Raw genomic sequence first — 15,067 nt, 5'->3', positions numbered from 1 at the left:
CTCCAAATTGTCCCCTTGGTCCGGCTGAGCCAGTCGGCTCTGATGTACCCCACCCCTGCTATATGTTCTGCCCTCAGCGAATGTTGTCTAAATTCATAGGCTATCTGAGGTGCTTCTGCGATCTCTCATAGTCGGGCATCCCATTCTGAGTTTGTGGTGGGTTCTGGCATGGGACCAGCCTGTCTGACCCTTTTTCCCCCTGGCCATAAGGGTGCTATGATTCTATGGCTAGGATTAGCGCAGAGATATTCTGAATGTAAACACAGACGGAGTTTAATGGGCGGCCACTAGAGTGTGTGTAAAGATGAAGTGAGGGAAGCTAAGGCTCACAATAAAGGCCTGCCACAAATGTAAAATAATAATAATAACAACAAGAACCACAACAACAATAATAATAAAAAAATAAAATAAAATACAAAAGGGGGCATCTTCCCGCCTGATAAAACCAAGAAAGATTAAGGAAACGATTGGTCCCTTGCTGGGAGAAAGTGGCCCGAAGGTGACAAGCAGCAGGGGTAAAGCCAAACTATTTAACTCGTGCTTGGCATCTGTCTTTACCCGAAGGGATAAACAATCCAACCTATCAAGAACAGCACCCCAAATTCAGATTAGGAACCCAAGATGAGATAGGGAAGAAATGGTAGCCTGTCTATCTTAGGCAAGGTCCAATTCCCAGGACGGGGTGGGTTACACCCCAGGGATCTGAAGGAGCTGGCGGACGAGATCTCCAAACAACTGAAACTATATCTATCAGAGATCCTGGAGTACCGGAGAACCACTATAGAATTGCTGATGTGATTCCCCCCCTTCAGAAAGGGAGAAAAACCGGCTCGAGAGCCCAAAGCCAACATGGGTTTGTCAAAAACAGATCATACCAGACTAGCCATATTGCCTTCTTAGATTACAGTGACAACCCTAGTGGACCATAGGAATGCCATTGATATAGTTAACTTGGACTTCAGCAAGTCGTGATAAGGTAGACCATAACCTACTACTAGATAAAGTAGAAGAATGTGGGTTAGACATAGTCACACCAGGTGGCTTGGTAACTGGTTGACCAACCGCACACACCTGTACTCTTCAATGGAACTGCCTCTTCATGGAGGGAAGAGTGCAGTGAGTCCCCCAAGGCTCAGTGTTGAGCCCAGTACTCTTCAACATCTTCATCAGTGATTTGAATGAGGGTGTTAGGTGTGTAAGCTAACATTTGGGTTAGCAAAATATATGCCATGATAGTAGTACTGTTTCTTTAAGAACTGCTGTTATCTCAAGCGGTCATAAGAAGGAGCCAGAATGACTGTTAGCTCTCTGTTTGTTAAATGCTGATGGGGGGGGGGGGTCATCAGATTAGCAGATGACCCCAAGCTGGCAGGAATAGCCAACACTTCAGAATACAGGCTAAAGATACAGAAGGATCTTGATACCCTTGAACATTGGGCACTACCTAGGAAAATGGGATTCAATGAAGTAAGGTTCTACCTTTAGGCAACGAAGGTGAAGTGCACAGGTACAGAATACCTTGCTCCACAGTAGTAACTGTGAAGGGGATCTTGGAGTCCTAGTGGACCACCCTTTAATATGAGCCAGCAGTGTGCAATAGCTGCCAGAAAACCCAACACAGTTTTTGGCTGCATAAACAGAGGAATAGAATCAAGCTCCCGTGAAGTGTTCATTGCACCTTATAAGGCCTTGGAAAGGCCAGATTGGAATTCTGCATTCAGTTTGGTCACCATGATGTAGAAAGGATGTGGGGGCTCTAGGGAGAGTGCAGAGAAGAGCAACAGAGGGGATCAGGGGACTGGAGGCTAAAGCCTATGAAGAACGGTTGCAGGACTTGGGTAGGTCTAGTTTACTGAAAGGAAGGACTAGGGGAGACGTGATAGCGGTGTTCCAATATCTCAGGGGTTGCCACAGGGAAGAGGCAACCTGATTATCCTCCAAGGCACCTGAGTGCAGAACTAGAAGCAATGGGTGGAAACTAATCAAGGGAAGTTTTTAAGCAGCTGTTGGATTAGATTAGATTAGATTAGATTAGATTAGATTAGTTTATTTATAGGCCGCCCTTTTCCCTGAGGGGACTCAGGGCGGCTTACAACTTATGGGGAAGGGGAATACACACAATGACGTATAAAGACAATACATAATTAAAAATAGAAACAACATTCATCATTCGGGTGGGGGGCGGATTATAATCTTTAACCCCAGGCCTGACGGGATAGCCAGATCTTAAGGACTGTGCGGAAGGTCTGGAGGGTGGTGAGGGTACGAATCTCCACGGGGAGATCGTTCCAAAGGGTCGGAGCTGCTACTGAAAAGGCTCTCCTCCGCGTAGTTGCCAGTCGACACTGACTGGCGGATGGAACTCGGAGGAGGCCTAATCTGTGAGATCTAATAGGTCGTGAGAAGGTAATTGGCAGGAGGCGGTCTCTCAAGTACCCAGATCCACTACCATGAAGGGCTTTATAGGTGGTAAGTAGCACCTTGAAACGCACCCGGAGATCAACAGGTAGCCAGCGCAGCTCGCGGAGGATAGGTGTTATGTGGGCGAACCGAGGTGCACCCACAATCACTCGCGCGGCCGCATTCTGGACTAGCTGAAGTCGCCGGATGCTCTTCAAGGGCAGCCCCATGTAGAGCACGTTGCAGTATTCCAGCCTAGAGGTCACAAGGGCACGAGTGACTGTTGTGAGAGCCTCCCGGTTCAGGTAGGGTCGCAACTGGCACACCAGGCGAACCTGGGCAAATGCCCCCCTGGTCACAGCCGACAGATGGTGATCAAAGGTCAGCTGTGGGTCCAGGAGGACTCCCAAGTTGCGAACCCTGTCTGAGGGGTATAATATTTGGCCCCCCAGCCTGAGTGATGGAACACTAGCCAAATTATTGGGAGGGAAACACAACAGCCACTCGGTCTTTTCCGGGTTGAGTACAAGCTTGTTAGCCCTCATCTAGTCTCTAACGGCTTCAAGACCCCGGCTCATCACGTCCACCGCTTCATTGAGTTGGCACGGGGCGGACAGATACAACTGGGTATCGTCCGCGTATTTGTGGTATCTTATCCCGTGCCTCCGAATGATCTCGCCCAGCGGTTTCATGTAGATGTTAAATAGTAGGGGGGACAGGACCGACCCCTGCGGCACCCCATATGTAATAGCAATAGCAGTTAGATTTATATACTGCTTCATAGGGCTTTCAGCCCTCTCTAAGTGGTTTACAGAGTCAGCATAATCAACTATAGTAATGATAGCCATTTGTCTGAAATGGTGTAGGAATTTCTGCTTAGGCAGGGGGTTGGGCTAGAAGACCTGCAAGGTCCCTTCCCCCTCTGCTATTGTATTGCATAGTATTGTATTGCATTGCATTTGCTCTTTGCCTAGTCACCCCCACCTTTGGAAAGCCTTGGGGGAGGGGGGTAATCTCTAACCTGATTGGAGGTTCTTCTGTCTCTCCCTGGGGGCTGCGGCCTCTAGCAGGCGGGCTGAATACTCTTCCCCCCTGTGTTTTCCAGGCTGCCGGGGCTGCCGGCTTGGGCCACGTGGGGCCCCTCCCCCCTTCTTTCCAAATGGTTTTGCAAGGCAATTGCCATAGCCCCGCCCTCAGAACTTAGCCACAAAAAACAGCTTTTGTTAAGGGCCCAGCCTCCTTCTCAGGGACTTCCCGCCCCTCCCCCCTCCTTCTCCTACTCAAAGGAGAATGCTCTTAAGGAGGAAGGAGACTTAGCCCCCCCCCCCAAAAACGCAGCTCTTGCTGGAAGCCTTTTTCTGATGGCATTCTCGCCCCCAAGTCTCTTTCTCCTACTTAAAGGAGAGTGTCCTTAAGGGGGGGGGAGCCTTCTCCTGTTACTATGCAGTTAGAAAGGGACAGAACGGGCTTTTAGGCAGGATTTCTGAAGCACCGAAGCCGAAGGGGATCCTCCCCTGGGAGGGGAGGAGTTCTCAGGTTGGGGGGGGGAGGGTTCTTCGTGCAGTCTTGTGGCAGCTGCCTCTGTGATTCATCTAGGAGGTAGGCTTGGGGGGGGGGATCCACCGCCTGCCTCTAACCTCCTTAAAAAGCCTCCTTTTGGCCCTTTGCTGCGTCCCCCGCCCTTGGCTAATGCCTCTGCGATGGTTTCTCACCTTTCAAGGGCTCCACAAGCCTCCGGTTGTGGCTGGAGGGCTGAGAGTTGAGGCTTCCGCCTGCCTCCTCTGAGCTGCTGGGGGCAGCCATCTTGGACCACGTGGTTTCAAGATGGCCCCTGGCTCCAAATTCAAACGGCTCCTCTTTGTTGGAGCACATGGAAATGGCTTTTGCCTTTGCAGGCTTGCCATGCGGCTGCAGCTCGCCTCCCCCTGCCTCCCGCAGCTCTTTCTAAGCCTTTCCGGCTCTCACCTTGTCCACTGGTGATAGCTGCCAGCACAGGTGTTCCAGGGTATTTCCACAACCCTCGTGGCTCAACCCCTGAGGGGAGCAGAGGAACGCTTCTGCTCCTGAGAAGCCTCTGCATCAAGGGCTGCCTCTAGGAGGCATGTGTGCCCGGTTCTCCTGCTTGCCCGGCAAGGGTCCTCACTGAGTGACTCCGTCTCACTCAGTGGCCAGGGCAGCGTGCCGCCCCAGAGGGCTTGTGGCAGTCCAGTCCTTGCAGGAGGAGGCTGTGTGTGATGTAGGGAGGCAGGATTCGCCGGGTCCAAGTTTATTTTCTTTAATCCTTTGTAAATTACTGGAGGTCCAGAGTGGTGCAACCTTTCCCTTGAGTGGATGAGTCAAATCTGGGAGGGCCTGCTGGCCATGGGGCGTTACCCAAAGAGCTTATCTGACTCATCCAATCATGAGAGGACAAAGTCAACCCATTCTGGATACTCCTCCCCCTTCACTATGGAGAACGATTGCTCCAGAAACCACAAATGCTAATCCTTATACACTTACAAGTCCTCAAGATTTTACATTGACATAATGTGTCTCTAAAGACACTAAATGACCAAAGGATTCTCATTTTTTGTTGTTGTTGAAGCCTAGTTTCTCTGTAAACTGAAAAAGAGAGAGCCATCTTTGGTAATTTATCATATTTATCTCTACCAAATCATTAAAAATAGATGGAGATACTCATTTACTGGAACTCTGCTCAATTAAGGAGACACAGATGTGAAAATACATTTCTCAAATTCCAGCCCATTATTCTAGCTTCTGGACTACTCACATTCACTTTAATAGTTTATTTGGAAAGGATAATTAAAGCAAATACATAGTCCCCAAGCTTATGAAAGCCAACTTGCAATGTAGGACAAGAAAACACACAGCTGCTGTTTTTCAAAATAAGAAATTATGTTGCACAAACCACATGCATGTGAAAAGGATTATTCAGGATTGTGTTTCATAAAAGTTGAACTGCCATCAACTGTGATTCACAATACAGTTTTCACAAATTAAGAGGGGACATGCTCTTGTCCTAAGAAATGGGTAATCCAGCCTTTAGAGAAACATACATAAAAAGATAGACCATCCTTAAAAATGCCCATGAATTATTAGCTGTCATTTTTAAAAATGGAATTTGTTCAGCATGATAATTAACTGAAAACATTTATATCCCAGCTTCCCATGCTTTCTGATATGAGGTTCCAACAATTGGGGACAGCTTAAGAGAGACATTAAATGCAAACATAAAGGAAATAAAAATAAAGCAAAAGCAAATTTGATTTAATATCAATAGATCCCCTTCACCTGTTAATTAACAGTGCTTACAGTCTAACTACAGAACATTCTGTAACAGAGGAAGAGTTCTGTTTCCCTTCAATTTGGAGCTCCAGATTTTCCTAGGATTTTCGCCCACTCATGTGAATCAGTTTTATATAACACTCCAGCATATAATTTGCATCCCACATACAAGGCAGCACTTTAGCATTAACATCTTTCTCATACTGGAGTTATTTAAAGAATGTGAACCTGGTACATTTTAAAATGTTCAAGCAACCATTTCATTTATATGTCACCAATCACACGATGCAGTCCTAATTCTGAAGCAAAATGACTTGCCTTGCAACAGTACCTTGCCAAAAATAGAGCCTCAAATGACACAAATATAGAATGTTCAAAATGAATTTGGTGCTAATGAGAACTATCAGTCTGACAGCAATACGGGGTACTTTTCTATTTTTACTATTGGTAATACTTGCAATCCATCTAATAACCAAAATCTTCTGGAGGACTGACAAAGTTTCTTAAAATATTAAACATCTCCAAAGGCATTAAAAAATTCAGAAAATAACAAAAATAAGAAAACATAATTAAAAATTCATAGCAAAATCAGTCTCATAAAATTCCTTGTTTCAATTACAGCACCGGCTTACAATCAAATGTACAAGATTATAGAAATGCTAAGGAGAAGAAAAAACCTTTTGCCTTCTATCAAAATATATTTTGGGATGAGCAAAAGGGTATGCTTTCCTGAAGGAAATGTTACATAAACTAGGCCTTGCATTAAAAAAAAAGTATTCCTTCTATTTCCTTGCCTCACTTCATTGGAGGCACTTGGTGAGTCTCTGAAGATTAATAAAAAAAACTTAACTGCTTGCATAAGAGAGACAGTATTCCTTAACATATTCTGGCCCTAGACCAGGAGTTTCAAATTTGCGGCCCGCGGGCCAGATGCATCACGCACCAGCCATGCCCACCTCCATTTTAGCAAAGAGGGGGAAAGTTGCAATATATCACATGACAATGCGTTTTCGCGAGTTTGACATCCCTGCTCTAGACCACTAATTCGTGCCTTTACAAATCAACAATGCCCCCCCCTCCAAATTCCCCATTGAATTCACCAAACTGGCAGCTTAGCTAGCTAATAAAGCAAAAGAACAATGTGGAGCCTATGGTGCAATGACCTTGGTTGTGTTCCTGCAGACATTTCATTACCCAGTTAGCTAACCACCTCAGTGCCAGAAGGGAGGGGGGTTTGCTCTCTGTTTACATACTATATAAACATCTGTTTATAAACAGCTATAACTTTGATAGGCTACTGTTTGATTGTTTGAGTTAGTAGTTCCCTAATTAGGGTATTGTTTACTGCTCGTTTGTCTGATGTTAATCCTAGAGTTGATTCCTACTTATTTGGGTATTGACTGCAGAGAAGGTGGTGTTTGTTTCCTTTTTAGCTTTTTTATTGTCTCTTTTAAATGATGTGTAAATGTTGTTTATCTCTATGTGCTTGTTGATGGCTGATCTGTCTGAAATACCAAGCTTCTAGGAATTCTGTAGTTTTTGCATTTAGCTTGGTCTAGGATGATCACAGCTGCCCAGTTGAAATTATGATTAAGTCTGTCCATGTATTGTAAAATTATGGAATTTACATGTCTTCTGATTATTAATTAGTGTGCATTGATGCACTCTGCTAGACGACTGCCTGTTTGTTCTAGATAGTGGCTGTTACAGTCCTTATACAGTATGTTGTACCTGATGCCTGTTTTTTCTTCGGTGACTAATGGGTCTTTTTTTTTAAACTTAAGATATTTTGTAGTTTTCTAATTGGTTTGTGTACTACTGTGTACTACTGTGTACACAATAAGAGTACTACTGTGATAAGAGTCTGTTGGTTGTTTCTGATGTATGGAAAGATTATCTTTTTCATAGCTTGTGTCAGTTCTGCTGTAGTGGGTTAAATGGTCAGATACTTTTTGATAAAGTTGAATTTGAAAAACCTGTAAACCAAATTCATAACTTTTGGGGGACAAATTTTACTGACAAATTATCAGTGGAATATAATTCAGAAACTGAACAAGTTATAGACTATGAATAAATGGGTACAACATTTAAACAGGATGAATGCTATGCAACAAAGAGAATATTAATAGCAATAACACTCAGACTTATATCACTTTACAGTGCTTTATTACAGCCCTCTCTAAGCGGTTTACAGAGTCAGCATATTGCCACCACAATTTGGGTACTCATTTTACCCACCTCGGAAGGATGGAAAGCTATATCAACCTTGAGTCTGGTGAGATTCGTACTGCCAAATTGCAGGCAGCCAGCAGGCAGAAGTAGCCTGCAGTACTGCACTCTAACCACGCTGCCACTGTGGCTCATTGTATTAATGGAAATATCAAATATTAAATTTAGTGTGACTATCAGACTTACAAGGTATTTTACCATTGGAATATTACTCTAATACTGGCTGCTACAATAGACAACCAGTTTTCTAAAAAATACAATAATCAGTTTAGATTACTTTTTCCCCTAGTGGAAATATTATGCTCAACAATTCTGAAAGATTATTTATGACAGAATTGAACAAATGTTAAAGATTGAATTTTTTTTCCAATCAACTATTATTCTGTTAATTCTTATATTTCCATATAAATGTGCTAACAGCTAACAATTGCCAGGACACTTTATGCTTTTTACTGAAAATCACATAAGTTCTTCTATAGAAGAATACCATCTTAAGACGCTGGAGTATGCATCACTATAAAAATAACTTTGTGTTTAAAAAACGATTGTTAAATATAATTTAATTAATCTTAGAAACCATTCATAGGTTATAGTTCTATCTATAGCCATATGCTACACCCCCAGGTTGGGTTTCCTTTATTGGTTTAATACTTAAGATTTTGTTTAATTTACGAAATAAGGATTGAATTTTTGTTACCCAGAAATCTTTGTTAATTCTTCACTTTGATCAATGATTCATATTTTACTGGCATTTGTTGTTAATTATTGCAGATTGACTCAACTTTTCAAACTGATACAATTTACTTTAAAAGGCAGCACTAATCTAACATTACTTTGCATTTTTAGTCAGTTTTATACCATCTGCAAACCTCTTTTCTTTTTTTTTCTTAGTTTTTTTAAACTCTTGATTGTATTCTAAGTATCTACAATAAAATAAAGACAAATATATAGAGAGCCAGTTTGAACTAGTGGTTAAGGCTCTTGGCTACAAAGTGGGTGATCATGAGATCAAATCCCATTTTATTCATGAAAGCTGCTGGGTGACCTTGGGCCAGTCATTCTCTCTCAGCCCAACCCACCTCCTAGGTTGTTGTTATGAGGAAAATAGGTTTGTTGGATACAATCGTCAGTTTAGATTAATTGTAAAATAAAAATAGAAAAAGTAAAAATAAAATAAAAACAAAAAAGTACCCTATTTCCCTGAAAATAAGACCTCCCCAGATAATAAGCCCAATTGGGCTTTTGAGCGCATGCGCTAAAATAAGCCTTCCCCTGAAAATAAGCCCTCCCTGAAAATATTGCAACACAGCAGCAGCCATGACCACGCCCGCCGTCTCCTGCACCTCAAAAATAATAAGACCTCCCTGAAAATAAGGCCAAGCACTTATTTTGGGGGGTTCAAAAGAAAACAAGACCCTGTTTTATTTTCGGGGAATCATGGTATAAAGTATAAAATTAAAAAAAAAAAATGCATGCCAAGTTTGTTCAAGGATCACTATTTACAGACCAGTGATTTGGAATCCAAACTGAAAAAGTAGAATTACGTTTAGGTTCAGCTTCAACAGTTTGACATTAATAGTGTTCAAGATTTCAAATCCAAAACTTTAGTAAACATTTTGTACAAAATTTCCATTCAATATAATAGGCCAGAGGTTGTATTTTAGAAACAACTTCACCACCACACATCTTTAAGATAATTTCACCTGCCACTTCTTTCTAGTGCAAATATAACGCCTTTCTTCTGAAAAGGAAGCAGTTTTTCCTTTAGCTTCTCTGGTAGATAAGAAAATTCTTCATCAGCATCAGAATTTGAACATGAGATTCCAACTCTAGGACTCTCCTGGATAATAGTTGCCATCTTTATTCTAGCAAAAGTAAAAAGGGGGGGTTATTAAAAATTCAGCATTATTCTTCATTACTTTTCAGCAATGTTGAAGACAACATAGGAAATAGTATTATACACAGATCACAACAAGGAAGGAATCTGGGCAGGATAAAAAGCAACAGATGGAAACTAATCAAAGAGAGAAACAATCTAGAACTAAGGCGAAATTTCCTGACAGTTAGGACAATTAATCAGTGGAACAATTTGCCTCCAGAAGTTCTGGGTGCTCCAGCACTGGAGGTTTTTAAGAAGAGATTGGATAAACCATTGGTCTGAAATGGTATAAGGTTTCCTGCCTGACAGGGGATTGGACTAGAAGACCTCCAAGGTGCCTTCCCACTCTGTTCTTCTGTTATTCTTAAATTAGCCACACAGGAGTATAGCAGTAGCAGTAGACTTATATACCGCTTCATAGGCCTTTCAGGCCTCTCTAAGCGGTTTACAGAGAGTCAGCATATTGCCCCCAACAATCTGGGTCCTCATTTTACCCACCTCGGAAGGATGGAAGGCTGAGTCAACCCTGAGCCGGTGAGATTTGAACCGCTGACCTGCTGATCTAGCAGTAGCCTGCAGTGCTGCATTTAACCACTGCGCCACCTTGGCTCTTATGAGTATGTGTTTGTTTGCATGTGGGTGCATATACAGACACAAAATAAAATAAAATATATTTCAAACAATATTGTAACCAGAGTGCCAGTGGGGGCAGTGTATTTATTCAACAGTAAATTCACTGTTGATGAGAAGACAGTAATAGAAAAGCTCACGTAACTTTAACATCATAAAAAGTAATGTAGCATGTAATTGTAAAAGATGAAAAGATAATACTGGCAATTAATTACAATCCATTAACAAACATGACATAACTGATATAAGCAAAAGAGCAGGTTCTCAAAATCCAAGAAGTTTATAATCTGTAAAAAACAACAACACAAGGAATATATTTTATGATCATTTTTACCATGGTTGTTAAGAGAATCACATGGTTAAGTGACTAATGTAGCTAAGTGAATCTGGCTTGCCCAATTATCTTAGTTTGTTGGAGTCCATCTGCAAAGTTCACAAATTGTAATCACAAGACACTATAATAGGAAGTGCGAGCCAGTTGCCAAGTGCCCAAATTACAATCACCGACCGTGGGTCTGAAAGACCAGTCATAACTTCAAGGATGTGTAAGTCACATTTTCCAAGGCTGTTGTAACTTTAATCTGTTGTTAAATGAATAGTTGTAACTTGAGGACTACTTGCATTTAATTTCTTTTTTGTTAATGGAGTTGTGATATTAGCTCTAAGAATTCCCTCAATTCATAGAATCAGATTTCTGTGGTCTTGCTATCTGTGATGTAGTAGCAAAAGTGGTTATCCTGATTACTTCTTCTTGCAACTCAAATTGGAATCTGCTAGTCCTCAAGACTGCATCCTCAGGAATACCATATTCCCAGTATACTTGGGAGTAAGTCCTATTAAACAAGATTCTTTGGAATAAAGACAAAATATTCTTATGTGAAAGCCATCTGTTGAGGGTTTTTTTAAATATGAATAAAGTCTTGTAAATCAAACAAATATGCCAATGTACCATAAATTAAAGATGCATTCTATATTAAGCCAATACAATAATTTACATTTAGGTCTGATAAGAAAAAATGTTCTATATATTTATTTTCTCAAATTTCTATTTTGTTTTGTTTTTCTCCAAATGTCTGGAAATTATACTTGTCTAATTACTCTTGATTTAATTTTTTCTGATGTTCATAACTTAACTTTCAATGGCCTGTTGAAATTTCTAGGGACGCCATTGTATTGCCAGCTGTGTTCTGTGGAATAGAGTCCAACATTTGCTCTAAATGTTCTAGAGAGTTATAAATCAAATATGCTCTCATTATTGCTGTACCAAAATTTTCTTCTGCTGATTTTCAACCTCTCTCATACAAGTTGAATAAAGAGTCTATACTAAAAAAAAAAAAAAAGCAAGAGAATCCAGAATGTTGGAGACCATAGAGAATAGAAAACAATGGCATCCGCCACTCTTATTATAATAGTAAAATATGTAAGCTCAAAAATTCCACAAAAAGAGATTAAAAAGAAATTGATAGATGAATATAAGGTTCTAAAAACATACAAAAATAGGAAGCTTTTATTAAATTTAATAAAGATTTCATTCTTGAAATTGGTTTCAAATTTTCCTTTCATTCTTGGTAATTTAAAAGTGTGCTAGTCCCTGTTTTAGTCAATCTACTTTGCTTTTTCAGTGTATCTTGGTATTGCCAGTATTAATATGCTAGTGTTTATGTCTGCAGAACAGGGCTTCCCAAAGTTGGCAACCACAATTCCCCAGCCAGCATGGCTGTCTTGGAAATTCTGGGAGCTGAAGTCAATGCATTTCAAAGTTGCCCTGCTGTAGAATAGCAATTCATTAGAATTCATTGAAGTAGAATTTCTTTTCATTTCAATGACAAGTTGGCTTTATTTAAAATATTAAGATGTTTCCACAAGAGAGGCCAGGGATGTCAAACTGGCAGCCCACAGGCTGGATGTGTCATGTGCAGGCCTTGCCCACTCCAGGTCCGCAAAGGGGGAAAATGTCAGGAAATGTCACGTTATGGGAACATGATGCAGCGTGTGTGACACCCGTGCCATATACAATGAAAACAATACATATTGTAGTTATTTTCTGGGGTGCAGTGTTGAAACATCTAGTTAAGTCTTATTGTATTATACTGTAAAGGTAAAGGTTCCCTTTGCACATATGTGGTAGTTGTTCCCAACTCTATGGGGCAGTGTTCATCTCCATTTCTAAGTCAAAGAGCCAGCACTGTCTGAAGACATTCTCCGTGGTCATGTGACCTGCATGACTAAACACCAAAGGCACACAGAACGCTGTTATCTTCCCACCAAAGGTGGTTCCTATTTTTCTACTTGCAATTTTTTACATGCTTTCAAACTGTTAAGTTGGCAGAAGCTGGCACAAGTAACGAGAGCTCACTCCGTTAGAAGACGCAAGGGATTTGAACTGCCAAACTGCCAACCTTTCTGATCCATAAGCTCAGTGTCTTCGCCACTGTTCTGTGGATTGGGCTGATAGAGAATGACACACCAAATTCACTCAACCAGTTTTCATGGCTAAGGAAGGAGTAGATACTCCTGATTTTTCTACCCGAACATTTTAGTCAGTACAGATAATCCTTACTTCACAACCATTCCATTATGAAGACATTGAAAAAAGTGACTTATGATCAGTCCTCATACATTGCAGCATTCTTGTGATCACATGATCCAGCAACTTTTGCACATTTAGGACAGCTGCAGCATCCCAGTCACATGATCACCATTTTGCAACTTTCCCAGCCAACTTCCAACAACCATGTTACTAACTTAAAAACTGCAGTGGTTCACTTAACAACTGTGGCAAGAAAGGTCATAAAAATAGGTCAAAATCACTTAGCAACTGTTTTGCTTAGCAACAGAAATATCAATTGTGGAGGTAAATCAAGGACTACTTGTAAAAAATAGCAGTAATACAGCTCTGTCTCAGCCTCTACTCAGAACACACTGGCCTTTGTTCAAGAAAGTCAGATTAATTTTAGAAAGTTTGGGAATTATGCATTTTTTTCACACAGCACTACTTAACTATATTTCAGTCATACCTTTGACCTAGTAACAACTTAATAATTAAAATGGATATAGAGATGCCTCCAACTTCTTTTAACCATCATAGGCTAAACTTGCAGCAATATCATAGAGATCCAGTGAGATTATTTGTGTTTAATTGACTAACAATAAGTCATATTTTAGAGAGTGGGATTTGGTTTTTTTACAATAATGGGTCCATCCAAGACATCAAACTCCCACCAAGTCCATACAGTGTAGTAAATCCACTTTAAACACACGGAGCACTTGTGCCCAAATAAAGCTTAACATAAAGTTAAGCCAGCGGCTGAATTTACAAAACATGTTGAACTACAAACTACCCAACTCCGTTTTAGCCTACTTTTGCACTAAATTCAATGAGTATCTGTCCTAGATATAGGACAACGGCCAGGAAAATCCAAGCAAAGCTTTAATCTTGTTTTCCAAAGCAGCAATTCCAGGAGCTAGTGCCATTTAGGGGAACCAATGCAGTCCAGGGGCAGAAGCTAATTTGCTATTCCACTGCGCACAAAACCAGGTAAAGTATTCCTTACCAAACCTCATTCGCCCAAGCAGCAATAGCTTCGGTTTTTTTCGGCTGCTAACCAGAATGACCTTTTTTTCGCGCTTAAACCCGACGGAAGTGATCTCATCCTAGTGGCAAGACAAACCCGACTGCTTAACAAACGCTTCCCGCAGAACTATAAATCAAAGCCGTGGGGTGCTTCGGTTCCTGGTTTGCTTAATGCTGCCACTCGGGCCGGATTGAAATCCCAAGAGATTCCCGGCTTTTCTCATAAGAAAGCAATCCTGCATTTTGGAAAAAAATGCGTGTATGTTGGGGGGAAAAACCCTCCCTTAAGCCTTCGATGCAGCGGTATAAAGAGCTGAGTATTGGGGCGGGTGGATTTAATGAAGGAAAACGGCCCTCTTTATAAGTATTTTGCGCTCCTGGAAGAGAACGATGCGAAGAATGTCTAATTCTTGAGGTGGTAACTGAGTGCAAGGTACTAGACGGCTAAGTTACAGGTTGAAGAAGCTAATTGGTTTGATGGGTTTATGAGCATATGGGAGACCAGGTCAGATAGCGATTATGAGAATGAAATAGCAGGAGCATGCAAAGGTGCTTCAACTGACTAAAAGAGGCTTGCATTTGAGTAGGTATGCATAGAATTGCATGTTAAAAGCAGATTAACTGTCCTGGGAAATACTTCATAGCAGCGTTTCTCAACCTTGGCAACCTGGAGATGATTGGACTTCAACTCCCAGAATTCCCCAACGAGCAAAGCTGGGGTTTGTCATATGAACTTTACCCACTAGGACAATAATTACTTATTTCTAGGGTAGGAATTATTTCTTTAATTACCAGGAAGCAAAGCTGGCTGGGGACTTCTGAGAAGTGAAGTCCAACCATCTTAAGGTTGCCAAGATTGAGAAACACTGCTTTATAGTATGTAATTCTATGCACATCTTATAAAAAGCAAATTAGCTGGCAGTTATGGCTTGCACAAGGGTATGATCTAATGCTGTATCAAATCCTTATATATTTGGCTATCATTTTAGTGCATGTTGATTGGTGAGGCAATTGTTCTAATCTGTTACTAATTGGACAATGGATTTAAGTAATTCTAGACTCCAAATGTA

General features: G+C 41.2%; 1 protein-coding gene across 1 annotated transcript in view; it reads right to left on the bottom strand.

Annotated features, from left to right (window-relative positions):
* The window catches only part of ZRANB3 (zinc finger RANBP2-type containing 3), an 80,656-nt gene extending 66,615 nt beyond the window's left edge, over positions 1 to 14,041 (bottom strand). Inside the window, exons 1-2 of the mRNA XM_087711137.1 lie at positions 13,978 to 14,041; positions 9,618 to 9,779 (exon numbers count right to left, since the gene is read on the bottom strand). Of these exons, the coding sequence (XP_087567263.1) occupies positions 9,618 to 9,772 (155 nt within the window). The 5' untranslated portion in view covers positions 9,773 to 9,779; positions 13,978 to 14,041. The remainder of the gene's footprint in view (positions 1 to 9,617; positions 9,780 to 13,977) is intronic.
* Positions 14,042 to 15,067: the final 1,026 nt, after the last annotated feature.

The sequence above is a fragment of the Thamnophis sirtalis genome, unplaced genomic scaffold (assembly GCF_051295495.1).
Source record: "Thamnophis sirtalis isolate CommonGarterSnake01/CBP01778 unplaced genomic scaffold, rThaSir2_p1.2 scaffold_1, whole genome shotgun sequence".
Classification (NCBI taxonomy): Eukaryota; Metazoa; Chordata; class Lepidosauria; order Squamata; family Natricidae; genus Thamnophis; species Thamnophis sirtalis.
Note: the sequence above shows the minus strand (reverse complement) of the source record. Positions and strands in the feature narration are given on the sequence as shown.